The sequence below is a fragment of the Cnephaeus nilssonii genome (genome assembly GCF_951640355.1).
Source record: "Cnephaeus nilssonii genome assembly, chromosome: 14".
NCBI classification, from domain to species: domain Eukaryota; kingdom Metazoa; phylum Chordata; class Mammalia; order Chiroptera; family Vespertilionidae; genus Cnephaeus; species Cnephaeus nilssonii.
In genome coordinates, this window is record NC_137085.1 from 58,991,501 (window position 1) to 59,018,790 (window position 27,290).

The window sequence follows — 27,290 nt, forward strand, 5'->3', positions numbered from 1 at the left end:
TCTATTTCCATAAACACTGCCTTTATAATTATTTAAAGTGTGTATACATTTTTTGGGACACCCTATATGTTTAGAGTTCACCTTCTCTAAACAGCCTTCCCTAATGGTTTCCTACCCCTGTCCAGACAAGATTAGTTACAGAAATGGAGGCTCCGTAGCTCATAAGAATAGAAGTTGTAATTTAGGACCCATCCAAACTTACTTTCAAGTAATAGGAGACTTTGGGCCTTGAGGAAAGCCTTAGCTATGTGTCATAAGTTCAACGTTAAACTCTGCTGCTCTCAAATGGGAAAAATCTCTTGCCAGTTATAATAAATTACTTAAGTGGAAATCTTAGTTCGTGTGAATTACACCAGGCCTGTTAACAAGAGGATATGTGCTGGACATTGCCAGATTAGGTTTATAAATAGCTTTCCTAGCAAGTGCCTAACAAGGCACATTCACGGTTCTCCTAGGGTAATGGCCCTCAGCCTGTCCCCGGCTGTCACAGTGTGGCTTAGTTTAGCGAAAAGAGTCCTGACCTTGTTAGTGGGGACAGAGATGAAAGGAAGGTAGAAATTGGCCAGCCTCCTTCCTGTGGATGGTCATTGGACAGTCCTGTTCCTCTAGCACTCTTTCTTAGAAACCCTCGGATCCAGGACCTTCAGGACTGCTTTCTCCCCATCAAGGCCAGGCCAGTCCTGTGACCTCAGGGAGTTCCTTTCCCTTGTCTGGGTCCAGACTTGCATATTTAGAAAGTTAAGGCTTGGAGTCGAGTCTGCACTCGTCTCTACAGAAGCTGGATGCCCGCAGTGTGAATCCTGAATGGTCCACAAGGAGGGAACCAAGGGAGGCGTGAAAAGTGGTTCTCATTTTGGGCATGGAACTGCCTCTCCCTCTGGGCGCTGTAAATAGAGAGCCAACTACTCCTGCTCCATAAAGAGAAGCTACTAGCTTGGCAAAAGCCAGTGTTCTCAGGGGAAACACAAACACATTAGAGAGACCAATATTAAAACATTCATTAAGTGTGGGCCCCAGAGCATCAGCACCTGGGAGTAGGAATAGAAACAACCTCAGCGTCCCCTGTGATTTAACAGAAATCTCCCAGGCAGGAGCCCATGCAGACTTTACAGACTTGGTGCCCAGTGAGGCAGACTCCTAGTTACCTAAACTAGACATCATTGTAGTACAAGCTGTAGCTAAATCTTTTTGATCACAGTGCAAAATAACCATCACTTGAAATCAAACTCTGAAAACAACTTTATCCAATACAGTTATTTGTATACAGCATTATCAGGACATACCCCAAACAGGACACAGCTCTTAGCAAATCATTCACTAGGCTCTCCCTTTTGATTTTACTCTGACAGGTAATCACTAGACAGAGTTAACAGCATGCGTGGGAGAGCCTCTTCCACAGAGGCCCAGGGTAGAATCGTGCTTGTGGATGAAGTTTCCACAGACCTTGGGGATTTTCAGAACACAAGCAGAGGATGGGGTGACAGGTGCTTTTCTCCTGGTTCTCTGTGGCTGGCCACTGCCAGGTCCCCAGGCCTCATTCGGAGGACAGCACAAGGAGACTTCCAGCTCTGACGGGCTCGCTCTCTTCAGGTTGGGAGATGTTCCTGTTTCCTCTCTTTTTATGAGGAGCATATGCTCTCAAGAAGTAGCAGTTAAGAGCATGGGCTCTAGAGCTGGAGCTGGGCAAGTTTCTCATCCTCTCTGTATCTAGTTCATAGGGTTTCTGAGGATTAAATGTATAAAGATGCTTAAGGCCTCTGGAACAATTTCTGACAGAACACTTTATGATGATGGTGTTTATCATTATTGAGTGCAGTGAAAAGGTCAAGTTAGAAATGGGTTAGCCTCCTAACATTTGATAACTCGAGACTATCAAAAGGATCATTGGAGAATTCTGGCACCCTCTCTTAGAAACCTTGACCTTTGAAATGACTTTCTTTCCATCATAGCCACACAAGACCTTGGGATACATATGACCTCGAATTCTTTAATCCTTGTCATGTAGTCAGCAGGATCTCTGCCCTTTCCTCCCATCACACGTGTAACCTGGACTTGCAGCATGTTTGTTCTGCATACAACCTTTGAATTCATTTCCATGACATTGAGTACATAGAGCTTGATTGGCATTTGCTGGTGCTTCCAGAACCGCCACGTGTGGCCGTAGAAGTCCTTATTGTACAACTCCAGGGGAACTTACTCACTTCAGAAGTAAATTCTACTTAGCACATGCTCAAGTCCAAGACATGTTAAACTCAGTTAGACCAAAAGGACATGGCACAGGGTTCCTACATAGGCAGGCACCTTCTAAATGCATTTTTATACCATGACGACTTCACAGTAATAGCAAACTTCTTTACACATACAGTAGTATGACTAACATAGAATCGGAAATTATTAAGTATTTAAAAACCAAACTAAAAGATAAAATCTTCTGGTGGGTTATGGCTTGGTTTCAGATGATGAAAGAGAAGGAGGCTTACCACATCCATGAAAGGATGATTTTATAAGGAGTTACAGTGATGATTGAAAACTTTTATGCAATTGAGGGAAGAGCCCTTGAACTCCAGTTAAAACAAAACAAAACAAAAATTCCCCATGCACTGAATTGATATCTGAAATTCTATCATCAAAAAATGAGTTCCTTTCACTCATACCTCTATCATGTTATATGCTAGAGGTTGGAGAAGAGGGTACATTTATTCCCACTAGTCATTTACCTTCTAGATGAATGAATGGACCAGGCATGTTGGTAAAAAAGGATTTCATGGGGGAATGTAGAGAGGACCCAAGTGCAATGAACAGCCTCTCCAACAGAAAGAGGACATTGGTGACCAGCTGGATACAAATACTGACCATTCAAAATTGTGCAGAGGTGGGCTCCAGCACCAGGACTTTTATTCAGAATTAACCAAAAGTTCAAGGGCTGATTAGAAGTGTTTGAGCAAGATTTTTATATACTCAGGATGTTCTCAGCAGTTAAATAAAAACTTTCTGTCTCTTGAATAAACAGTTGATGCTGCATTTTCTTTCTTTAGGGCAGTGAAACTTGTCACCATTCCCAGCCCCCTACAGACGTTCAGTAAATGCCTCGGGGGTAGAATATGATTCCTTAATTCTGCTTGTTTAGCTTTTATTTACATTAATTTTGTGCTGAATATATTCCTGGGCCATAAATGCTTGTTTCTTCTGGGATATCTTTTTCTCCTGTGCAACCTCTTCTGGTTTAGGAACAGTTTGCTATTTTTCAATACGGATCATCTCCGCGTGGCAGGGTGAGCTCCTGTTAATCCTGCTATGAGCTCTGTAAATCCGGGGCTCACCTGGGGATTTTGTTTACCTGGATGTGCTCAATGACCAGAACGTCTACATAAAAAATTTATGTTCAGCATTGCTCTGCATTTTTAAGCATGGGCAGCCAAAGTCCTGTACTGTTCCTGGGTCATGGGGCCTGTCCAGCCCCACCATTTGGCCTGGGCAACCCTACCGACCCATTACATGATGACAGCATGGCACTGTAATGGAATCTCTTCTGTGAAGCGACGTCTTTCAGAGACTTAGTGTAATTTTGGAAATGCATACTTCCGATGGCCTGGGCAGTTTCACAGATGTTCTTCAAGTGAACACAAAGATTTAAAATTCTTCTTTTTTTTTTTTTTAGAATTATAATCAATCATTCATTCATTTTTATTGTTGAGGGTATTATAGATGTCCCCCATCCCTCCCCCGCCTTTACTCCCCTCTGCCAGGCTCCTGCCCGACCCTAGGCCTTCCTTCTTGATTTTTTTCTGGGCCGGTTGAATATTGAACCATTTTAGAGATCATCTCAAGCTTTTTATGGGGAGAGGGAGCTATCCTCACCTTATTTTGGCAGAAGACAATGAAGTATATTTTATAATAAATTTTAGGAAATGACCAGTATCCTCTTCAGATGAAGTAGGCTTTCCAGTCTCGATAGATCACATGGGGTACAAAGCCATCCTCACTCCTCACAGCCCTCAGCCCCTCACCTTCCACTCCGGGCTTGTCGTTACTCTGTTGCGTTGCCGGTGGTTCTGTATCTACTCAAGGGAAAACTAAGATTCTAAAGCTAATGGTCTTTGTCATTTAGAATATTAATTTTCTCATTTCAGAAAGTGGATGTCACCAGCAGGGCTGTGATGGAAATAATGACTAAAACAATTGAATACCTTCAACCCAATCCAGGTAAGGGGTCACTTTACAAGTTCAGGGTATCCCTCCAGGTAACCTGCAAGCTTCTCTTTGAGCTATGTTTTAGGTTTGGTGTACTTCTGCTTCCTCAGCCCCTTTTCTGGAGGTTCATTGACATCAGGAATAGCACTTTCACCTGGGATGGTGGGACTTTTTAAGGCTCACATTGAAGTGACTGGGGGATGCTGTAGTATTTATCTGACTGTGGTGTATTTAACAGACTACATTGTGTGGACGGGTTGGGTGGCATGTAATGTCAGGATAGTTGTAAGATGTTATTAATGCTACTTTAATTTTCAAGGGATGATAAGAAAGAAAATTAGGATAATATTAAGATAAGAAATAGTAATTCCCAGAAGGTGTGAAAAGATAGGAAGTTGAATAATTTCTGTGAAGAGAGTTTTTGTTCACACAGCTTCACTACAGTTTTTGGAGGGTTGTTTTGTTTGTTTGTTTTTAAAAAATATATTTTTATTAATTCCAGAGAGGAAGGGAGAGGGAAAGAGAGATAGAAACATCAATGATGAGAGAGAACATTGATCAGCTGCCTCCTGCACGCCCTACACTAGGATCAAGCCCACAACCCGGACATATGCCCTGACCAGGAATCAAAATGTGACCTCCTGGTTCATAGGTCACCTTTCAACCACTGAGCCATGCTGGCTGGGCTGGAGGGTTGTTTTAAATTCTGCTTCCTCTCCAAGCAAAGCACAGATCAGCATTTGTTCCTGCTAACGTGGTAGGCCATGAGAGAAGGAAATTATAGAGGTAATGGAGCTCTGCCTTGGAAAGAACCAGGCAGAACTGGAGCAATCTCTGAAGGCATGAGGTGTAACAGAGCAAAGCAGCCTACATTCTCACCTTCCTCCTCCCTCTTCTTTCTGTATAGCCATTTGTAACCTAGAGCATAGAGACCTGAAGCAAGGCTGAATGTATGTAAGTGAAATGCAATTGCTATTTGGAAAACTGCTTACTCTTGAGACTAGTTTCTTTGAGAATTGCAAGTTGGGATTTCAGTATCTTTGGTGGTCCTAGGGAAGATGGCCCGGGCATTGGGCCAGCCTCCATGTGCTGGGATAGTGAGCATTAGTGGGCAAGAGATAAGAAAAGGAAAGGTGAGGGATAAAAGGAAGCAGGGCAGTGCAGTAGGCAGTGCTGACTAGCTCTCTACTGCCCCCTGCTGCCAGCTGCAGTTTTATTCAACCTTTGTTTACCTAGGATAGGACAGCTGTTTTGAAGATGAACAAACTATGTGGAAATAATGTTTCTATTTTTGTTTTTCTTCTTAAACTACATCAGATATAGGAATATGTGAGGAAGGGAAATCTATAAGTAATATGGTGGTAAGCTATAGGAACCAGGCATTTAACTGACAATGGACCAAATGGTTAGGACATTAGGAAAAGAATAGCAAAAATCAAGTTTCAAAGCCTTCTTCATGACCTTCACATTCCACAGAAATGCAAGGATCTCTTAAATGTACCTGCAGTCCTTAGTACTTAAACAACTGTAATAAGTCAGGTTCTGAGAAGGAAACTGCTCACCCTGCCTCGCCGTAAGAAATCATACAGGGGCGAGAAATGTTTGTCTTTATCTTTATGTAGAACTTTGAAGTGCCTTTTGATTTCTTGGGATATTCACATGAATTGTGCTAGTAACTCATTGCAAGGACAAGATAAACATAGGGGAAGGGAAGAAAAACGTAGTACTTATTGAGCACTAATGCATTTTCAGTACCATGCCCGTTATATACACAAAGCCATCTCTAAAAGTAACCTTTTTTTTCTGATGGCAAAAATAGAACATAGTTGAACAATTCATAGTATAGAAATGGTGTTAAATATCTACTGTGGTACTGAAACTCAGTGGGGACCCATCACAGTTCCTGGGTACAATGGAACGATGCTCTGCTGTAGGTAGGTGCAGTCCCCCAAATTCAGGGCCACCCAGAACCTCAGAATGTGACCTTATTTGTAAATACATTTATTCTCAAATGTAATTAGTTAATGATCTTGAGAGTAACACTCATGCTGGAGTTCGGGTAAGCCCTAACTCCAAGGACTGGTATGTTTCTGAGACAAGAGGACACAGAGGTACCGGGAAGGAAGCCGTGTGAAGGTGGAGGCAGACATTGGAGTGATGCTGCCCCACGCCAAGGAATGCCAGGAGCTCCCGGGAGCGGGGAGAGGCAAGGAAGGATTCTCCCAGAGAGCCTCTGGAAAGAACCCACCCTGCTGACACCTCGACTTCAGGGTTATAGGCCCTTGAACTTGGAAAGAGTAAGTTTCTCTTGTTTTCACTTGTTTGTGCTAATTTGTTATGGCGGCACCAAACAATGAATACAGGAGGCTCACCTCATTTCATGCATGAAAAAACAAGGGCCAAGAAAAAACAAGGGCCAGAGAATTTAAGAAACTTTCCCAAAGTCATACACTTAGGAGGGGATGAAGCCAGGATGGAACCCCAGTGTGACTGCTTCCTGAGCCCATGTACTTTACGTTGATGGTCCTACCTCTGAGAAGGATGGGCTCACCTTTATTTAGGTGGGAAGGGACATTCGCTGTCAGAGGGGTGCAGCGGAAATTCAGAAGGGAAACAAATTGTGGGGTTGAGACATTTTTATTTAATCTTTTAATTTATTTTATTTACTTCAGAGAGGAAGGGAGAGGGAGAGAGAAACATCAATGATGAGAGAAAATCATTTATTGGCTGCCTCCTGAATGCCCCCAACTGGGGATCTAGCCTGCAACCCTTCAGTCCACAGGCCAATGCTCTATCCACTGAGCCAAACCAGCTAGGGCGAAGCATTTTTATTTTAATAAAAAGGATTATAGGAAGAAGTAATTGGGGGGAGATTTACACTTTTAGAAATGACACATTTTTAATAGAATGCTGAATGTGCTTTGTAGCTGCCAATATGTTAGTTTTATGGCTGTTTGCAATTGAACGGATATCTGCCATCAAGGAGAACAGTAAAGGCCCATCATCAGGCAATCCCAGGTTGGTTCCAGAAAAGCAGTTATGTATAGGCAGGCCACATGCATATGCAAATAAGTGTCATCCATAAGAGTTCAGAACAAACCAAAAGTTCATGGACTCATTCTATAGAATTTAGATAATCTGTGTTTAATTGGTTTATGATAGAAATGATTTCATTCCTCCGTGGATTTCTTGCCTTGAGAGCAGACACTGGCTATGGTGTTCTTGAAAGATGCTGGCAGGTCACATATGCTTGTTCAGAACCCAAGTGTCCTTGAGAAGGGACACAAGAATGTAGCAAATACCGAGGGGCACCCAGTTCTTGGGCACAAAAAAGCACAAAGAATATCCCCACACTCATACCGTTTGCTAAATTTTTGACAACTCAGCCTCTCTGTGACCCCAGAAGCTGGTCAACCAATATGGGTGGGTGCTGGTCCGGAATGAGCAAGGTCGGCTTGGGTGAGGACGGAGGCTGACTTCAGGTAACAGCTCCATGGCCAGGCCCGTGGAATCAGTGGGAGTTGATGCTCGGAGGGTACTTGGAGAGTAACTTGTGTTAGATAAATACTCCAGGATGCTTTCTGCTCTTCAGATCTTGTGGTTGTAGATCAGACACACCCCTTTTATTTTTGAAACTTAGTGTCTATTGAAATGATGACCAAAGGGAGTTTGATTAATTTTTATGAATTTGTTGGTGTGCTCTGTGTAGGTCCTACATCCACTCTTACCCACCTCCAGAGCAATATTTTTTTATCGTTTTTTATCAAGTTCTGTATATTGCACTGGGTGCCCACCACCTAAAGTCAAACCATCTTCCATCAGCATGTATTAGGCCCCCTCTAAATCCCCCATCCCCCACTCCCGTCCCTCTGGTTACTGCCACACTGTTGCCTGTCTGTCCGGAGTGATATTTTTAAAAGGCAAATCTGATCACATCATTATCTTGCATAAAACCCTTCAGTGGCTTTTCATTGCTTTTAGGATTAAGCTGAAAATGTTTAGCATAGCTTTAAAGGCCCTCCCTTCATGGTCAGCCTGCCCTTTCTCCTCCACCTTGCTAGGCAAACAGTTACCACAGGTCCAGTGTAAAGGTTACTTAGAAGCCTTCTTGACCCCCAATAACATTAGGTTCCCCGGTCAACGTCCCTCTCATGATTCCAGCTGCTTTTCCCTGCTGGCACAGGCCAATTATTGTAATTGTATGATGTGTGTGCTTTTGTTTGTCCTCCCCAGTAAGGACAGGACTGTGCCTGTCTGACGCCCACTGCATGTCCGGCCCCCAGCTCAGGTCTGTCAGCCAGCGGCACTTGGATATGTGAGTCAATGAATTATGAAGCACAGTGGACAGCCAGTGCCTAATGTGATAAAATTGCTCTAATACAAAGAACAGGAAGGGAAGCGCTTCCTTCTCCCTAAGCCATCAGCTTTACCCAGGTAACCAACAATTATCAAATGCATTCACTTTTACGTGAAGACCAGTTTGAGGTGCAGTGCAGGTAGAAACGGGACCGAAATTGAGCCCCTGCTCTCCGGGACCTCACAGCCTAACTGCATAAGGTACATACACTCTGAGGAGAGTGGCCCAGAGGGCTTCCCAGCCAATTCCTTCTGGAAATGCCAGCTAACTGATGAGGTGAGGAGGGTGGATGGGGTCACAGGTCCACAGGTATGCCCTGTGAAGCAGGGCTTTTGTGAACATAGAACAGAGGGCTGTAAAGTCTTTCACTTTGGACTGTGAAATTATTCTAACAGGAGCAGTATAAACCAGTACAAATTTCTAACCTGCTTAGATAAATAATTTGAACATGGCAAATAATGTGCACAAGTTCTCTATGAGTAAAATCATCACAGAAGGTATAAATCCATTTTCTTGAAAAAAATTTATATATTTATTGATTTCAGAGAGGAAAGAAGAGGGAGAGAGAGATAGAAACATCAATGATGAGAGAGAATCATTGATCAGCTGCCTCCTGTACGCCCCCTACTAGGGATTCAGCCCTAACCAGGAATCAAACCGTGGCCTCCTGGTTAATAGGTCGACGCTCAACCACTGAGCCACATCCACTGGGCAGTTTTCTTACTTGAGTATCTGATAACCTTCTGGGGAAAATGCACTAAGTCAGCATTCTCCAGTAGAAATAGGATGCAAGCCATGTGCATAATTTTGAATTTCCTAGAAGCCACATTAAGAAAATGAAAAGAAAGGTAAAATTTATTTTAATAATATATTTTACTTAACTAAATATATCCAAAGTATTAACGTTAAAAAATATTAAGAAAACATTTTTTCTGTGTACTAAGTTTTGAAATGTCATGGGTTTTACACTACAGCCCATCTCGGTTTGGACTGGCCACCTTTTAAATGCTCGATTGCCCGTGTGGCCAGGGGTTCCCATTATAGACAGCAGAGGACTAGGTTTCTCATCAGCCTGTGTATTATAGTTTGATATGTGCTTGATGATGTTTAGCTGCTTGGATTTTGTCTATCAGTGGTTGTTTTTTTCAGTAGGGAATTGGACTCTTGATTTTGGATCAGGGTATTTTTAAGTGTTTTTGTCTTTTGTTAATCCCCCTGCAAATCTATTTCATGGCACTGCATTGGGGACTGTCCCCTTAAGTAGCATAATAGGGCTGGATCGGGCTGTTTCCCTCCCAGCCATAGCATGCTGGCTACGCCAGAGGCTTTCTCGGTTTGCACTGAAAGGTTATACTGGCCCTTATGATTCAATCCAATGCAGATTTCCTAGAGGTGAGGAGAAAAAGCCGTTTGACCATGAAAATCGCTGTGCATAGTTGGGGTTTGGTTCTCTACAGAAATGCTTTCCCCTTGAATGGACGCCTACGTGGTCTGGCTTTCTCCCGCATGCCTGCGATTGGGACAGTAAACCGGGATCCTCAGATACCTGTTCAGAATCTTTTAATAGTAAATTCAAATCTCATTGGTGGAATGTTGCCTGTGGAACTAAAAGTTCGCTGCATTGATTTTAAAGTATCATATTAATCCTTGAAGTGATATTATATCAATATTATTAAGCTTCTTGCCCACGGGCTTCCCTCTTATTTCATTCCAAAGATGAGTAAAGATAGTGATTATAAGCTTCTTGGTGGTAGTTGAATTGGAAATCAATACATATGTTACTTGGCATTCTTGTGTTCAAATCCTGGGCTCCACAACAGAGTGAAGGCACTGGTTTCCTGGAGGGCACTTTCACTGTGTCCATGTTCTCATCTTTCGGGGCGCTCTTAGCCGCATGCATGGTACATTGTTTCCTTCAGTATGTCATAAATGAACATGTCCATCCTTCGCTTAAGGAATAGGAGGTGTGTCATAGCCAGAGCTTTTTCAAATCCTGACACTGAAAAATAATCCAGAAAGGACAGATTTACAAAAGTGATTTTGAGGAAAATGTTGCTAACTCAAGGGTATAGAGACTTTCAGAGAAGAACATGTTAAAGGGAATTGTAAGTCAGGTGATAGGTGGTGTAATTCATATACCATAATAATGAAAATGCTGGGGGGAGAGGGTTTCTGATTTTTACTACATCTTTGGGGAAGATATAGAAAATTCAAAAGTTCCTAATATATTTGAGGCACCGTAAGCAATCCAATTTTAAGTAGGCTGGAATTGGTGAATTAATAATATTCATTCACTGTGTCTCTCAAGACAGTGAAAGTAATTCATCATAACAGAGATATTGTGCATTTAAAGATATTGCACAGATATGGGAAAGTATGCTCATGGAGTCTCACTTTATCAGTTGTAGCTACTAATACACTAGCTGCATGTGGTGGTCCCTGCGTGCTCTGAGTCCCCAAGTCTGTCTTCCTGTTCCTCCTACTGCATCCTCACCGGCCTTCCCATCTCTCCCGTGCTTCAGGCTCTTCCCTGCATGAGGATGTGCACTGCTGAACCCTTCCTGGAGTACCCCACCTGCCCCACACGATACTTGTCTTACTCAGCTTCCTCTCACCTCCTCTGAGAGGCATCCATGAGCCCCTGTCTACACAGGCCTCTCCAGTCGTTCCCCATTGACAGTGCAATTGAAAGTTCTCATCATGAGTTACAAGGTCAGATGGTCTGACTTCGTTTCCTACATTCCTTCCGATCTCCCTCTTGCTCCCTCTGCACCAGCCAGCATCAATAGCCTCCCACTATTCCTCATACCCACGGGCACCCTCACTCATCTCACCACACTGGTCCTTCTGCCCAAATCTCCTCCTCTGCAGGCGTCCTCAGCTCAGTCTCCACTCAGTCTCTGCTCAGATGTTGTTGCATTTTTGTGGCTTTCCCAACCCTTATTTCAGACCTTACCTGTCAGCACTCTCTGAGCCCTTTCCCCGTGTTCCTTTCCTCCATGGCTTTTATCACTACTTACATTTTTATTATATTTTACTTTATAAGGTGTGGCTTGTCTTTGCCACCATAAAGCAAGAGGCCTGAGTGCAGGACTGTTGTTTGCACACTACAGTCAGAGAGCCCCATTCTTATCTTTTATTGTCCTTATCGCAGTATTTACTTTCATGTCATTTTTATTTGTTCACTACACATCTACCTCCATTCTCACTCCCCTTTTACATTCTCCACATAGCAGTCATTCCTCTGCTTACTACATAGGCCTCTGTTGGCCACACCCTTGTACAATCCCTGCCCCCCCTTGAGTGTAGGTGGGACTTGTGACTTGCTTCTAACAGGTAGAGTTGCCAGAGGTGATGGGAGTGAACATGCACCACCCCCTTGGTTAGATTATATTACATGGCAAAGTTGGGGGATGTCCCTCCCATGATCATCCTACCTAATAAAAGAGTAATATGCTAATTGACCATACCTTTGCTATGCCCACAGCCAATCAGGGCGCTATGCAAATTAACCCAGCAAAGATGGCGGCCCCCACGCGCTGCCCCGCCCCCCATCACACGACTCCCGCCGCCTGCGCCTCCCACCGCCCGATAGGCTGCCGCTGAGGGGGGACCGATCGGGCGGGCGGCGGGACTCCCAAGTCCCCGAGTCCCGCACCTCCCGCCGGCCCGATCTGCGGGTGGCCAGAGCCAAGGCCTGGGTCCCAGGTGCCGGAGGAAAACTGGTGCCGGCAGCCAGGTGAAGGAAGGTCTATTGCACGAATCTTCATGCAACAGGCCTCTAGTATTATATAAAACCGCCCTAGTAGACTGGAGGGAGAGGGGTTCTCCTGCTGGCCTAGGAGAAGCAGACTGCCATGTGTGACTACCTGAGGAGAGGCCAGGGGTCAGGGCACTGGGTGTGGCTTCTAGGACCTAGGGGTGACCCACAGCTAGTAAGGAGCCAGGGCCCTCAGTCCTACCACCACAGGAAGTGGCATTGTCAGAAACCTGAGTAAGCTCAGAAGCAGCATCGTCTTTACTTAGGCTCCCGGATAACAGGGCAGCCTAGCCGAGCCCTTGATTGTAGCCTTGAGAAACCCTGAATAGAGGATGCTGGACTTCTAAAGACACTGTGAGATACATAAGTGTTGTTTGAGCCACTAGTTTGTGGGACTTTGTGATGCAGCTTAGCACATAGTGTGGCTGTTTGTTCCTCAGACAGAGCTCCTATTTCAAGCAGATCACTGCTGGGCCATGAGCCACTTGCTCTGATCACTCTTGGTCCCTGGATCCCTTACATTGAAGGAGGAGATAAATTGGGAAAACCTGTCACATTGTTTCAGCATAGGATGAAGTTTTCTGAACCCTCTAGGGCAGGGATGGGGAACCGTTTTTCTGTCCCGGGCCATTTATAACGTCATTCATTTAATATAAATTTATGTTGCTATGAAAAAGGCTCCTACGTTTATTGAATTTTGAGTGCTGCCTGTGGTTGCCTTGGCAGGGCCAGACCAAATGATTCTGTGGGCCTTACATGGCCCGCGGGCTGGACATTCCCCACCCCTGCCCGAGGGAGTGGTCGGACAGGTCCACTCTATGCTAAGACTGAAGTTATGTCTGAAACATGAGAAATAAAAAGCTCCCGGCACAGTGCCTGACACTTTGTGGCGGCTCAAGAAATGTCCCACAGCTTCTCTTCCCAGTGGCTTGCAGCCCACCTGAGGGCATCTCGGGTGCTTCCCCAGGATTCCTCTGCAGGGAAGGTCTCCAGGGGAAATCACTGCAGGACCCTCTCCCAAACAATATTCATTGTGCCAAGCACCTTCCGAAAGCCTGGAGAAGCAACGGCTCATTATGTATTCAAATTGTAGGAACCATGTAATGCTCTGGTGGTTCAATTGCCTGCTTTCCCAGAATGCACTGTGAGACTTGTGTCAGCGCTTTGCAACACCCTCCTACGATGTTCACTGTCCCAGCTCACAGGTTCTTAGGGCTGCTGACATGTACCTTGTCTCAGTGTCTTAAAATACCCCCCGCCTGCTTCCTGCTCGTCACGGGCATAAGAGGGCTCTGCGGCCTTGGAGGGAGGTGTTCTATAAATGCTACCATCCTTTGGGTTGAGGGTAGCATGATTTAGTGCTGAAGTGACATGTTTATTTGTCAGTGGGCAAATCTGTCTCTTTCCTTTCCCAAATCTCTTCTCAGATTTTTCAAAAGAAACCGCAGAGGTTTGAGGAAATTTACTGACGTCCTCGTTATCATATAAATCTTCTGTGTCCTTTCAGAATTGTTAGTGCGCACGGCCAGTAACAATTTGCTCAAAGTGCAGGGGGCAGCAGAGGCTTCCTGTGAGACTTGTAGACGCTCTGCGATTTCACCTGGGAAAACCAGGCCATTTTGCACAATCACCGGCTGCCAATGTGAAATATATACTAAAGTGTTATTTCTTGAATGCACTTTGTTGCAAGGACTAACTCCCAAACCTAATTTAGTATGATTTGGTGGTTTATACTAATATTTCAATTGCAATCCCTGTACTAAACTCTGCAAATTTAGTTTCATTCAGAATTCATTTTTCCCCTCTAACTAAAGACATCATTGAGCTTTAATAAATAAATAAAGAAGTAGAACTTTAGCTGTTGGTGACCATGTCAATGAAATGGCTATCGATAACATTTTTCTCCTGCCAAAAGGGGGCAAGAGGAGAAAAGAAAGAATATTTGGTACCTGCTTTGATTACATTCATCATCTCATTTCACCAACACAGCAGTTCTACCAGTAAGTATTATTGCCTCTTACTTATACCCAGGCACACTGAGGCTGAGGGCCACGCACCCTCTCTTCCCTGCAGAGCTGGGGAGCAGCAGAGCAGGGATTTGAATGCTGACCTGTTATTCCTTTGTTAGCAGGTGTCCTTTTGTTAATTAGTAGGAAGTGATAATAGAGTCCATTGCAGGAGAATACAGTTCTACTATTTCTGTCTTCAAAAAGAGGCTGCATTTTCGCATTTAAATGCAACTTTGGTCTTCTAAATTTTAACCTTGCTTGTTCACAATCTTCGTTGTATTTGGTAATTAGTTATCCCTAATGAGATTTGAGAATTTTCCACAAGAAGGAAGCTAACCTACCTTTTCTTTTCCTTGAAATATCTATTGGGTCTTTTATTTTTTAACTCTTCTTTTTGTAAAGACCCATCAACATAAACAGAATCATTGGGAAATGGTCTAACTGTAGTATTCATTCTTACAGAAATAAAAACAAAAGGAGGGTTTAAAAATGAATAAAGTTAAAATCTTTACATTAAAGTTTTAAAGTAAGACGTACTGGTTTTGATCTCAGCAATGGTTTTGCAAAGAATGAGATTCATTGGGTCTGAAAATTTACATTAAGGTTCTTTGTACATTGGTATAGATGCCATCTACTCATTTGCAAATGACCCAGTCCACTTATCCTACTGGATTCTAATGCATATATGAGAGAGGTTTCAATTTGAAATCAGGTAAGCCAGTCTCCTATGTTCGAGGTGAGGACACAGAGATCAAGAGAAATTAGGCAAGGCCATGCCCCTGATGGGATGACCTCCAATTCTCATCGCTCACAGTGCAGCTCTCATCCTGCTTCCTAAGCCTCGGCATCCATCACACTTCTTCACCTCTGCATTTTCAAACACCCAACGAGTATAAATATAGCTGAAGCTCTGTACTTTGTTGCTGACAATCCTAATTTGACCTATTTTAGTAAAGAGGTAGTGAAGCAATGAGAGCTGGACTGGCTTTCTGAGACAAGAACTGGCTTTTGAGACACAGCTAGGATTCGAATTCTGCTCAGCTCTTTGGTTTCAGGTGTCCTCATATGAGTTACATAATTTCTCTGGGTTTCATTTTCCTTATTTGTGAAATGGAAAAACCTATCTCTTGTGTTATTGGGAGGATTAAAGAGATGGTGTATGTGGGTTACACTTGGTAGATACTTATGAAATGATAGCTATGGGATGGGACATGGTCCTGATTTTCAGTTTTTCAAATATTTCCGGTTCTTCTAGGTTTTTAAACCAAATGGTAGTATTTATGGAAACCAGTGCAAATCCTTAAGCATTGGTCAACTAAAGGTCTCTGCTCTTTGAGGAAACTAGGTTTGGTTTCTGTGTGGTAGGTAGAGACAGCAAACAAATTAAGTTTCTAAAAGCAGTGAAAGGTTTTCAGGAAATGTCTTCTATGTCTTTAGTCTTCCCTGATGGATGCTCAGTCCATTAAGTTTCTCCTGACAGTCAGAACACAAGATGTGACTTAGAGTGCCCTGGTCACCTCTCTGCCGTATTGTGTCAACTGCATTCACAAACACAAGCCAAGAGTGGGGCTGGCATTTCTTCTTCCCTCTTGTGACAGTTTCCTGTCAATATGGTTTTTTAATTGAAATTTCACAGTTGAAGAGTGTATATGCTTAAGAGTATAATATAGCAGTTTAAAGCAGGTTGCAATTTTCGTTTGTTTATAGAAGGTCTCTCCCGTTGTGATCATTTGGGGGTGAGGGGGTATAGGGTGAGGTGCAGAAGGGAAGACTAACTGCTTACTCCTGCCCCTTCCAGCAGTGAATACTCATTTTTACCACATCTGTACCCCTCCATCCCTCACTCTGTGCTTAGATTTTGTGCTGAGCCTCTTCATTCCACTTACCACTAAGGAGGTTGGGAAGGTTTTAGGAGCTCTCTGCCAGGAAAGGAGGGGAGGCACAGAGACCAAATGTATATTCCTTCCTACGTCTCAAGATGTGATGGATGGAAATGCTGGTACACAAGTACCTGTTCAGAAATTCACAAGAACCAGTGACTTGATCATTGCATTTAGCAGTGCTATATCTGAGTGGTGTATACTGTGTGGGAACGTGCTCTGTTATTCTCTATACTTCTTCATATGTTTGAAATATTTTTTAAGTGAAGATGTATAGTATTACTTAGCCACCACGGGTGAGAATTGGAGTGAAATAAAAGACCCACAGCTTGGGGGTTAACCAGTGGTGTGCTGCTTACGGTTTAACCACTGCCTGGAAGAGAGAGGGGTGGGCTGCATATCCCCTGAGGACGTGGAGGCTCGGGGAGATAGAAAAGCTGTCCAAGTTCTTGCAAATAAAGGCAAAGGCAGGATTCAGACCCAGGTCCAAAGCCTGTTCTCTTTCCCAGACTTTCAAATCCTGTGAGAGTCAACGTTGCAGGAGAAACCCCCCCAAGTCTCCACGAGGCCCAAAGAAAAGAAAATTACATTTAAATCCTTGTCTAAAGGCCTGCACCAGTGGCTGTCAACCTGGTGTCTATGAAAATTCCTTAGAAAACATTTTTAAAAATATAGATTTGATTGCCCAACCAGCAATTCTCTGTCAGGAGGATCTGGATTTCGGTCTCGATCCCCAGTGGGGGAAGTGCAGGAGGCAGCCAGTCGATGATTCTCTCTCATCATTGATGTTTCTATCTCTCTCTTCCTATCCCTTCCTCTCTGAAATCAATAAAAATATATTAAAACATAAAATAAAACATGGATTTGCAGCCCCCACCTCTGTCTTGCTGAACTAGGATACCCATGGGGTTAGACCACAGAACTAGTCTCCGAGGGTACTCCCGAGGTGTGAATAAGCAAGTGTGGACATTGAAGTCCCACCTTTTATTGGTTCTGAACAATCACTTCATCTGCTTGAGTCAGTCAGCTTAGTGGTTCTCACATTTCTCTCTGAAGTCCAGACCTTTCCATTGTGTTTCACACTCAGGTATTCTACTCCCTACCCGACTCTACTAGGGATGCTCAGGCATCTAAAACTTAACATGGTCAAGCTAAACTCTACATTTTCACCACCATCTCACACTGCTCTCTCTACAGTACTCCCCATTGTAGTGACTGCAGCTCCATTCATTCTTCTACTTTCTCAAGCCCAAAACCATATAGTAATCTTTGGTGTCTTTCTCTGTCTGATACCCCACATTCAGTATGTCAGTAAATTCTGTCAGCTCTGAAATTCAAAATATATCCCAAGTCAGACCACTGGGTTCTGAGCCCCCGTCATCTCTACCCTGGATTATTAAAGAGAACTTCTGGGACTGGCCTCCCTGCTTTCATTCTTACCGCCTATCATCTATTCTGTATGTGAGTCCTTTTCAGGATAAGTCAGATCATGCCACCCTTCTCCTCAGAACCCTTTAATGTGTCCCCATATCATTAAAAATAGGTCCCAAAGTCTTCAGGTTGATGACAAGGGCCTTAACTTATAAGAACTGGACAGATTTTCTAGGTTCCCTGAACCTCCACATCTTCCATGTATATATGGCCCCCATCCCACTCTACAAATGGGAATAATACAACCAGACCCACAGGGTGGTGCTGGTTGTGAAGATGGTTTTTAAATTGTGTGTGTTTTTTTAAATATGTTTTATTGTTTTTTTACAGAGAGGAAGGGCGAGGGATAGAGAGCTAGAAACATCGATGAGAGAGAAACATCCATCAGCTGCCTCCTGCACACCCCCCCACTGGGGATGTGCCTGCAACCAGGGTACATGCCCTTGACCGGAATCGAACCTGGGACCTTTCAGTCCGCAGGCCGACGCTCTATCCACCGAGCCAAACCGGTTTTGGCTGGTTTTTAAATTGTTTATACCAAGCTCCTGGTTTATGGTTAACACTAATCAAAGGATAATCCCCCAAACCAAGTAGAAAACCATTACAAGAAAAAGAAAACTTTTGTAGAATTTAATTTCATCTTGAATTGGGAGCGGGGATTGTTTTTCCCCTCTTCTTCCTGTTATCTAATGGCCTAGCTTTCAAGATTCCAGAATGTTTGCTTCTTTATTATGGTTGAATGATATTCCACTATATATGCACACACCACATTTGTGATACACATGGATGGACCTTGCTAAATGAAATAAGTTCAACAGAGAAAGACAAATAATGCTTGATCTCACCTATGTGTTGAATTGTACAAAACCAAACTCAAAAACAGGGATCACATGGGTGGTTGCCAGAGGCTGTGGGTAGGGGTAGGTGAAATGGGTGAAGGTGATTAATAGGTACAAACTACAAACTCCCAGGTAAAAAATAAGGCCTGGGGGTGTAATGCACTACATGGTGACTATAGTTAACAATATTGTATCATGTACTTAAAAGTTGCTAAGGGAATTGATCTTTAAAGTTCTCATTAGAAGAAGAAAAAATTGTAATTATGCAGGAAGATAGATATTAACCAAACATATTTTTGGTAGTCATTTTGCAATGAATATATATATCAAATGTTTTTGTTTTACACCTTGCACTTTTTGTTGTACATCTGGCACAATGTTATATGTCAAGGATGGGGAACATCCGGCCCGCAGGACTTAGCCCAAGAAGTCATTTGATCTGGCCCTGCCAAGGCATTAGGGGTGAGTTAATTAAATGTTTGACCAAATATAGCAGGCTAATTTTTAAGTCGATAATTTTGTATGGCCCACGAATGATGTTATAAAGATCCAAATGGCCCTTGGCAGAAAAAAAAAGTTCTCACCCCTGGTATATGTCAATTATGTCTCAATAAAACTGGAATAAAAACAAATACCAGATGTGTCCTAGCCAGTTTGGCTCAGTGGATAGAGCGATGACCTGCGGACTGAAGGGTCCCGGGTTTGATTCCAGGCAAGGGTGCATACCTAGGTTACAGGCTCCATCCCTGGCCCTGGTTAGAACTTGTGGGAGGCAACCAGTCGATGTGTCTCTCTCACACTGATGTTTCTCTCTCTCTGTTTTTCCCCCTCCCTTCCACTCTCTCTGAAAATCAATGGAAAAATATCCTTGGGTAAGGATTAACAACAACAACAAAAAATACCTTTACTAGTACTGCCCCCAACCAGTCTTCTTTTCAGCTTAAGGCTCATCTGTCTCCGTTTAGTACAACCTGGTGGATATTCTGTTGGACTTGGTATTTGCTGAAAGTAGAGCACTTTTACACTTTCCTCCCCCAAATCTTCTCCTGCTCCTGTGTTCTTCACCTCAGATTTGCGTCCTCACCTGCCAGGGATTCAGTGCCCTGACTCCTGCAGAGGTTCTCCTGCACATGGCAGGCACCTGGGGACTTCCACACAGCCTGTGGCCGGGCCACAGCCAGACCATCAGGAGTCTGGGAGTGGGACGCAGGCATCAGTGCTGTTGTTTTCTGAACTCTTTCCTGGTTTGTAACTTACAAAACAGTGCAATGTTCCAGTCTGAAGTGTGTACCCCTCTGAGTTATTACAAACTGAGCGTCCTGTGTGAAAGGACCTCCTTCAAGGACCTGAACATGGCCAGCATCCCAGAAACCCTGTTTCAGAACTTGACGAAAAATAGAATCCTAGAGCTTGTACTCCTTGAGATACGGTTCTTTTGCTCAACTTTATGTGTGTTGTTTTTCTCTTTTCTGTGCTGTGGATACATTGTAACCTTGTCCACAGTATGGCCCGTGTGTGCCGCCAGCACACTGAGCAGAACGCTCTCTGACTCTTCAGCTAGAGAATAAATGAGCTCATTGAGAGCAGATCCTCTCAGAATCTCCCTAGCACAGTTCCTTTCACAGAGTAGGTGCTTCATAAATACTTGTTTTGTTCATTTTATCACAGAAAAAAAACACACACACGTTTAAAAGCAGATTTTTTTTTGTAAATACCGATGCAAATCAGGCAGTGCAAATTCAGATTTTTTTTTCTATTTGGGGGGGGGTACCTAATTATTTCCACTGTAAATTTTTTTTATTGATTCTTACTAATTTGATTTTTCATATCCCTTTAAGACTCATAATTTAGCTTGAGAACCCTCTTTTGTTGGGAGAAATGAGAGCCGATTTCCTGATTATGGGAGATTGTGTGGTCAGTTTTTTATCATTTTTACATCACAGAGATGAATTGTTTCTAAAGAGTCAGAATTAATAAGAGTGCGTGGGAAGGGGGATGCTGCCTTACTGCGCTTTAAGAAATGGGTTCAGGAGAAATGAAAAGACCCAGCAGCCTTAGAATTCTTAAAATCAAGTCTGTACAAGGGCCACACACAGGCCAGATTGCCATCAGCATGACCCGTGGTCCCGAATCGCCCTGTCAGATCACAGGGTTAGTGTGTAATTAGATCTTATCAGCAACCTCTAGCTCCATTTCAGGGAACAGTGGGCGGCCACCGTGCTTTTAAACAGGGAAGTCTTTTTGCAAGGCTTTGAAAAAATGATGTGTGCAGAAGAATTTTATAAAAAACGTAAACTTTCAAGTGAAACTGTTTAGCGCACAATTAATAAGTAAGTCCCCGCTGTGCACTTGGCCCTGTGTTAGAATTCAGTAGGACGCAGTGTTTCACCTAGTAGCAGGAAACAGACATGCAGAAAAGAGATATAAAGCATCAGGTGAGATATGATCCATGCACAGGGCACAGTGCGGGCATGGGATGAGGGAGGGGTCACTCGTACTGAAGGGCAGCAGAGGGAAAGGGTGATTGGGAAAGACTTTGTGAAGGAGGCTGCCGGGTGTTGTGTGGGGCAGGTGGACAGCAGGAAGGCCATTCCCAGTGGAGGGACATTTCTAGTAACTTCAGGAAACCGACTGGTTCTTAGTGTGGACCCTTTTATCCGTAGTTGGACGTTCAGCAGATCGCTTACCATCTGGAAACACACGTTCATTAGTTCCGGGAAATTTTCTTGAGCTTTTAAAAAGAACATCCCCTTCTATTTCTGTGTTCTTCCTTTTCAGAACTTCCATTATTCAGCCCCTAGACCTGGACTGACCATGATTTTATGCTTTCTGATTCTTTTTTCATCTTTCTTTTTTCTAAATTCTATTTTTTGGGGGGGAGGGGATTTGCTTTAACTTTATGATCAGTGCGTTCATTGATGGTTAAATGTCACGTTTTCTTTAAATTCCTATTTAAACTTAAATTATATTTTCATTTCTGAGTGTTGTTCACTCTCTCTTTTTTATTTTCTGAATGAAAGTATGTTAGACACCTGAGAATGTTAATAATAATTATATTCCCCATCCTGAATGGTTTGTTTCCTATTAATTTCCTTGTTTGTTTTGACTCTCTCATGTTAGCTTTCTACAACATCTGGTGATAGCAGCTGCCGTTTTCCATTAGGTGTAGGACCGCAAAGCTGGGGGCAGGGCGATGAGAGGGGTGGATGATGGACTTTATTAACTGTAATGGCTTCATTTTAGGGTGATCATCCTGGGATTGTTGTATTTAGCTCTCTTCTCTTGGGTTGGTTGAATTCCCCAGAAAAGAGTCTTCTTGTCCCGTGCTCAGAGGGCATAAACCTGGCCGCCAGTTCCCTGGGGGATAAGTGGAGGAAGAAGGCTGATAAGTCTCACAGTTCACTATGTCGATTGGCCCTAGTGCCCTGATTCCGTGTGGAATCCCTCCCTTAGCACAGTCAGGTGTCTTCTATCATAAAAAATATTTGATTGCTATACTTTTTATGCAACCAAAGAAACAAATTTTCTAGTTCCCATTCTCTGTGAGCTTCAAAAGGCTCTCCGTCACATGCGCCTAAGGATGTGACCTGAGTCTCTTGTGGGAACCATGCATGAGAGTATACCAGTTTCCCAGATATCCATTCATTCACTTAGTATTTTCTTCAGCACATGTGTGTGTTAAACATCTGTGTGCACGGCTTTATGCCCATCCTCTTGGGGAGACACATAGGGCAGCATACCAGGATCCCGCTCTCCCGGACCAGGGGAAGGTTGCTCTCAGGAAGCTGTTTCTGTGGTAAATCCAGTGGGGGCCACTTGAACTAGGCTCGTGAAGGTGGGAAAGATAAGACAGGGGCATAGTCAGCGAGCTTGTGACAATTTGTGAGAAAGAGTAAAGCTGTGGGGGAGGAGGGGATGGAGCGAAAGGTCCCTTTAGAAGAGAAGAGGAGGGTCCCTGAAGGCACACCCAACTTAGTGAAGCAATCCAGGCTGAGACCACGTTATCCGGATTATAGGCTGTTCAATTTGTATTTTTTCAGGCCTACTCTCTTCTTTTTTGAAGTGCTGCTTTTATAAATCATTTCAAAATGATGATGTTAACACTTAAAATGGTTAATTCTGAAGTCTCGTGATTTTTATTTTCCAGGACACAGAAGTTTTGCTAACGCAGGATTCGTAATACATATTTAATGAGTTTGTGAATGAATTTACAAGCAGTCTCTTCAAAAGTGTGGGTTATTAGGTATTTTAGATGATTTGCAGAAATAGATAAAATAATAGAATATGATTTTATTCCCCTTCTCATTAGACTGTAGAATATATTCAAGATGTTCTTAAGTAATTAGGAGAAGAATACTGCTCTCCATAATTGAACAACATTCAAAATGATGAATATGAAAATCAGCCACAGTATATTAAAGCCACTATAATTACTTTTGGTAATGACTTACCAGAAGAAAACTCTTAACAGAACCAAGATGTAAGCACAGATCAACAACCAGCTTTTGTTAAAGGAATGAATCTGTAGCGTGGAAAATGGCCAACACAGGATTTGAAGCGATTAGCCACCATATGTGGTTTCCTTACTCTTTCTCTGCTCTCTCCTGGTCTCCTTTCCTTCTCTCCATTTGTTACCTCTGTTGTCTGCTGCTTGTTCCTCAAGATTTTGAGAGAGTTTAGTGGTTTAAAAAATATATGCCTATGCTTATTCTACACGCCTCCCTCTCTCTCTCTCCCTCTCTCAGCCTTCCTCCCTCTCTCCCCCCTCCCCCTCTCTCTCCCCCTTCCTTCCTCTCTCCCTCTCTCTCCCTTTCTCTCTCTTTCTCTCCTCCCTGAGAATCAGACTCCACATGTTATCGATGACGACCCTGAAGCTAGGAAGGTGAAGGTGCAGTTTTTAGTAGCTGAGCTGGTTTATAGACTGGTTAAGGCCTGATTCTTCATTCAGCCCTGTTTCTGCTTTATTGTAGGGCCTACTTTGAAAGGCTGGTAAAGGCCTGGGGCGGAGTGGGAACTGGGTGGAGGGGGGCAATGGAGGAAAGCAGGGCTACATCTGTAATATTCTCAACAATAAAGATAAAAATTTTTTTTTTAAAGCCTGTTCTCTCTTTGCCTTCAGCTTCCAGAGCTAAACTGAGCATGATCAACACAATGTCCAAAATCCGCGGGCAGGAGAAAGGGCCAGGCTACCCTCAGGCGGAAGCACTGCTGGCAGAGGCCATGCTCAAGTTCGGGAGGGAGCTTGGAGATGACTGCAACTTTGGTAATGAGTGCGCGCTCACGTTTTCCTTCCTGCGTTTGTCCGTGGGGATTTTAGTGCCCGTAAGAAACTTTGTAGGAAGTTAGTCACGCCATTTTCATTTCCACTCTCAGTTTTAGGTCCTGTACACATGGGACAAAAACTTTGTTTTCAGGGTTGTTTCATCATTTTTAGTGTGATTTGTTGTAGGGGTTTTATTTATTTTCTTGTTCTCTGATGAAATGTTGATCTTTACAGTAGCTAACTGAAATCTCCAGATGCCTGGACTTTTACTCTGGAGTTTTTCTGGTAGTGACTGGAAATTGAGGCAGATCAAACAGTCCCAGTGAGCATGATTAACACAAAGCCCCATGAGCTTTCTCTTAGATCTCTGCTCTTTTGTATGTGGTGCCAACTTCTTTTTCTTTTTTTAAAAAATATTTTTTTCTCAATTTTAAAGAGGAAGGGAGAGGGTGATAGAGAAACATCAATGATGAGAGGGAATTATTGATTGGCTGCCACCTTCACGCCCACTACTGGGGATTGAGCCCACAACTCAGGCATGTGCCCTTGACTGGAATCGAACCCAGACCCTCCAGTCCACAGGCCACACGCTGTCCACTGAGCATATGTGGTGCCAATTTCTAAACCTGCTAGGGCATATGTGGTGCCAACTTCTCCTACCTCATATGAAACAGTTTATTCCTTTATCCTCTGGCCCTCAGCTACCGTACCGAACACTTTCCATTTTCATTCCCTTATGATGTGAGATCTTACTTAGCAAATGATGGCCTTTGTGGCTGTACGCTGCTTATTGCTCCTGAGAAACGCATTGACCTTAACCAGGAAAGCTGGTAATTAAAAGAGAGGGCAGGGAGCTTCCCAAATTGTTTCAGAATTTTCTAAGAGATAGCACCCCCTTAAGGGCACAGAATCTGTTGCCCGTATGAACTGTTGTAGGTAGAAAAAACATTGTTCTCTGGAGGGTGTTACACACTGTCCCTCCTCTCGGTTGTCTTCGGGATCCATGGGGTTTCTTCTGTGATGGGCACTATCCATGCAAACGCATTCTACTTCTGTTCTTTAACATACGAGAGTTTTGTTCTCCCCTTCCAGGCCCTGCGCTCGGTGAGGTGGGGGAGGCCATGCGGGACCTCTCAGAGGTGAAGGACTCTTTGGACATGGAGGTGAAGCAGAACTTCATTGACCCCCTTCAGAATCTTCATGACAAAGACCTGAGGGAAATTCAGGTACCTGTCCCTGGTCCTCGGGGAAGTGGGCAGTTTAGATTGTAAAGGTGAGGGACCCTTTTTCTTTAGAAAACATGTTTTAAACTTACTGTGCGTGTTGCCAGCACCGGGTACGTGCATTGCAAAGCAGTCCAGCAAAATAAATGAGAGAAACCAGAAATGCAATACTTTTTGTCCCACTACTATGCCTCTGCCACTCACGGACATGACATTTGACTTCTCCACGTTTAATTTTCAAGATTTCTTAGGTTTTTTTCTTCCAAGAAGAATAATATCTTTTCCCTAATGACACACAATTTTATTAATTCCCTGGTTTTCTGGGCTGATTTTATCCTCTAAAACGCTAGCTGCACTAGTTGTTAGCTTAAATAGTTATTCTGTCACTCTATAAACACATGTTTTCATATTTCATAACAGTTGTTAGGACTGAGGATACACAACTGTTCTCTTGGTAAAACATGTAGAAAGTTGAGCTATTCCAAATCAAGTTCAACAAGCTTTACCTTTGACTAGATGTATAATGTTTGCTCATTCGTTCCTTCAACAAATATTTGTTGAACCTGTCTGAAATTTAATTTCCTTTGTTGTGACATGAGCTGCCATACCTTGAAGTCTCCTAGATCTCCTCATTCTGGCCTAACTTTCCTTCAGCTCTACCACTGGCTCAAGGTTGCACCGTTAGTAAGGGGTACACCCACTCTCAACATAAAATATGAACTGACTCCAGAACACTGCCCTACAGCTGACACAAGTTCAAATGTTTTACGAGAATTTTCCTTCCAAAGGAACAAACATTTAGCTTTGGGTCAGAGCATGGATTGAGGCAAGGGTACGCAGTGGGAGAGAAGGTCTAGGATGTTTTCCTCCTGTCTTTCCTTCTCACTTCTTCACCATTCCCTCCTCTGTTTTTATCTGCTTCTCTTTCCGAATACACCCAAGATCAAGGGAATTGCAGCCATTTCTCCTACCTGTTAGGCATGGGACACTGCAGCACTTAGGGAAAAAAATACTTTGCAGCTTTGGGAAATTCCTTTTTCACTTGGCCACTAAAGGTGTTGGGCAGAGGCTGGACAGGCATGTGGCGGGGATGATGCGAGGAGGGGTCAAAGTGCAGTGTGGGGCCTTAGGTCTCTACGAAGGTCCCTTCCAAGTCAGGTTTTGTGACTGTGAAGGGGAGACTTAAATTAACCAGTGGTTCCCTGAAAGCTGCTTCAGTCAACGAGGCTAAGTGGTAAGATGTAGATTCCTAGGCCCCTGCCCTGGCTGTGCTACTTCAGGTGATCAGCAATCCACATTTGAAATAAGCAATTAATAATTAATAAGGCAATTCTAACAGATTGGATGACTTCATAGAGAAGTCCTTTCTAGTGTTAATGCTGTACGATTAGAAAATCAAGAATCCCATTCTTCATTTCAAGGGAAGTGGGGTTTTTTCTGCCTTCTCATGAGATACCATTTCTTCTGATGTTGGGGATTTGTACACACATTCCCAGCTTCTGTTGTGGAAGGGAAAGGCATCTTCCAGCGTGGCTTTGTCCCAGTGAGGGCAAAATAATAATAATAATAATAATAATAGTAATAATAATAATAATAATAGTCACTGGTATTACCCACAATTTCTTTCTTGCTCTTAGTTATTTTAAAACATGTTTCCCCACATTTAGCCTGTGGAAGCATTTTCCCACTGACGCGTGCTTTTTTACTTGTCTGGTAACACCTTGTAGAACTTAGCCTGCCTCATTTTGGAAGCTAGCAGGCAGGTGGGGAAGTGAGCTCTCAATAGGCCTTTTCCATGAGTCCTTCCAAAGCACGTTCCTGTCCCGGACTTTTTCAGCATCATCTAAAGAAGTTGGAGGGTCGACGCCTGGACTTTGATTATAAGAAGAAACGACAAGGCAAGATTCCAGATGAAGAGATCCGTCAAGCTCTGGAGAAATTTGACGAGTCTAAAGAAATTGCTGAGTCAAGCATGTTCAATCTGCTGGAGATGGACGTGAGTGGCTCTCTTTCCATCCAAGCACAAGATTAATGTGCTAAAGCAGTGGTCGGCAAACTCATTAGTCAACAGAACCAAATATCAACAGTACAACGATTGAAATTTCTTTTGAGAGCCAAATTTTTTAAACTTAAACTTCTTCTAACGCCACTTCTTCAAAATAGACTCGCCCAGGCTGTGGTATTTTGTGGAAGAGCCACACTCAAGGGGCCAAAGAGCCGCATGTGGCTCGCGAGCTGCAGTTTGCCGACCACTGTTGCTAAAGGGTCCCATCATTGAAAACATTACTGTCTGATCACACTATGTGGTGAGAACTTCAGTAGATGGTTATTCCTTTT

At 43.4% G+C, this 27,290-nt stretch overlaps 1 protein-coding gene across 1 annotated transcript in view; it reads left to right on the forward strand.

The window, feature by feature from the left end:
• Positions 1 to 27,290, forward strand: part of SH3GL2 (SH3 domain containing GRB2 like 2, endophilin A1) — a 193,887-nt gene that overhangs the window by 159,124 nt on the left and 7,473 nt on the right. The window contains exons 3-6 of the mRNA XM_079789998.1: positions 4,131 to 4,203; positions 23,587 to 23,730; positions 24,823 to 24,956; positions 26,791 to 26,949. Of these exons, the coding sequence (XP_079646124.1) occupies positions 4,131 to 4,203; positions 23,587 to 23,730; positions 24,823 to 24,956; positions 26,791 to 26,949 (510 nt within the window). The remainder of the gene's footprint in view (positions 1 to 4,130; positions 4,204 to 23,586; positions 23,731 to 24,822; positions 24,957 to 26,790; positions 26,950 to 27,290) is intronic.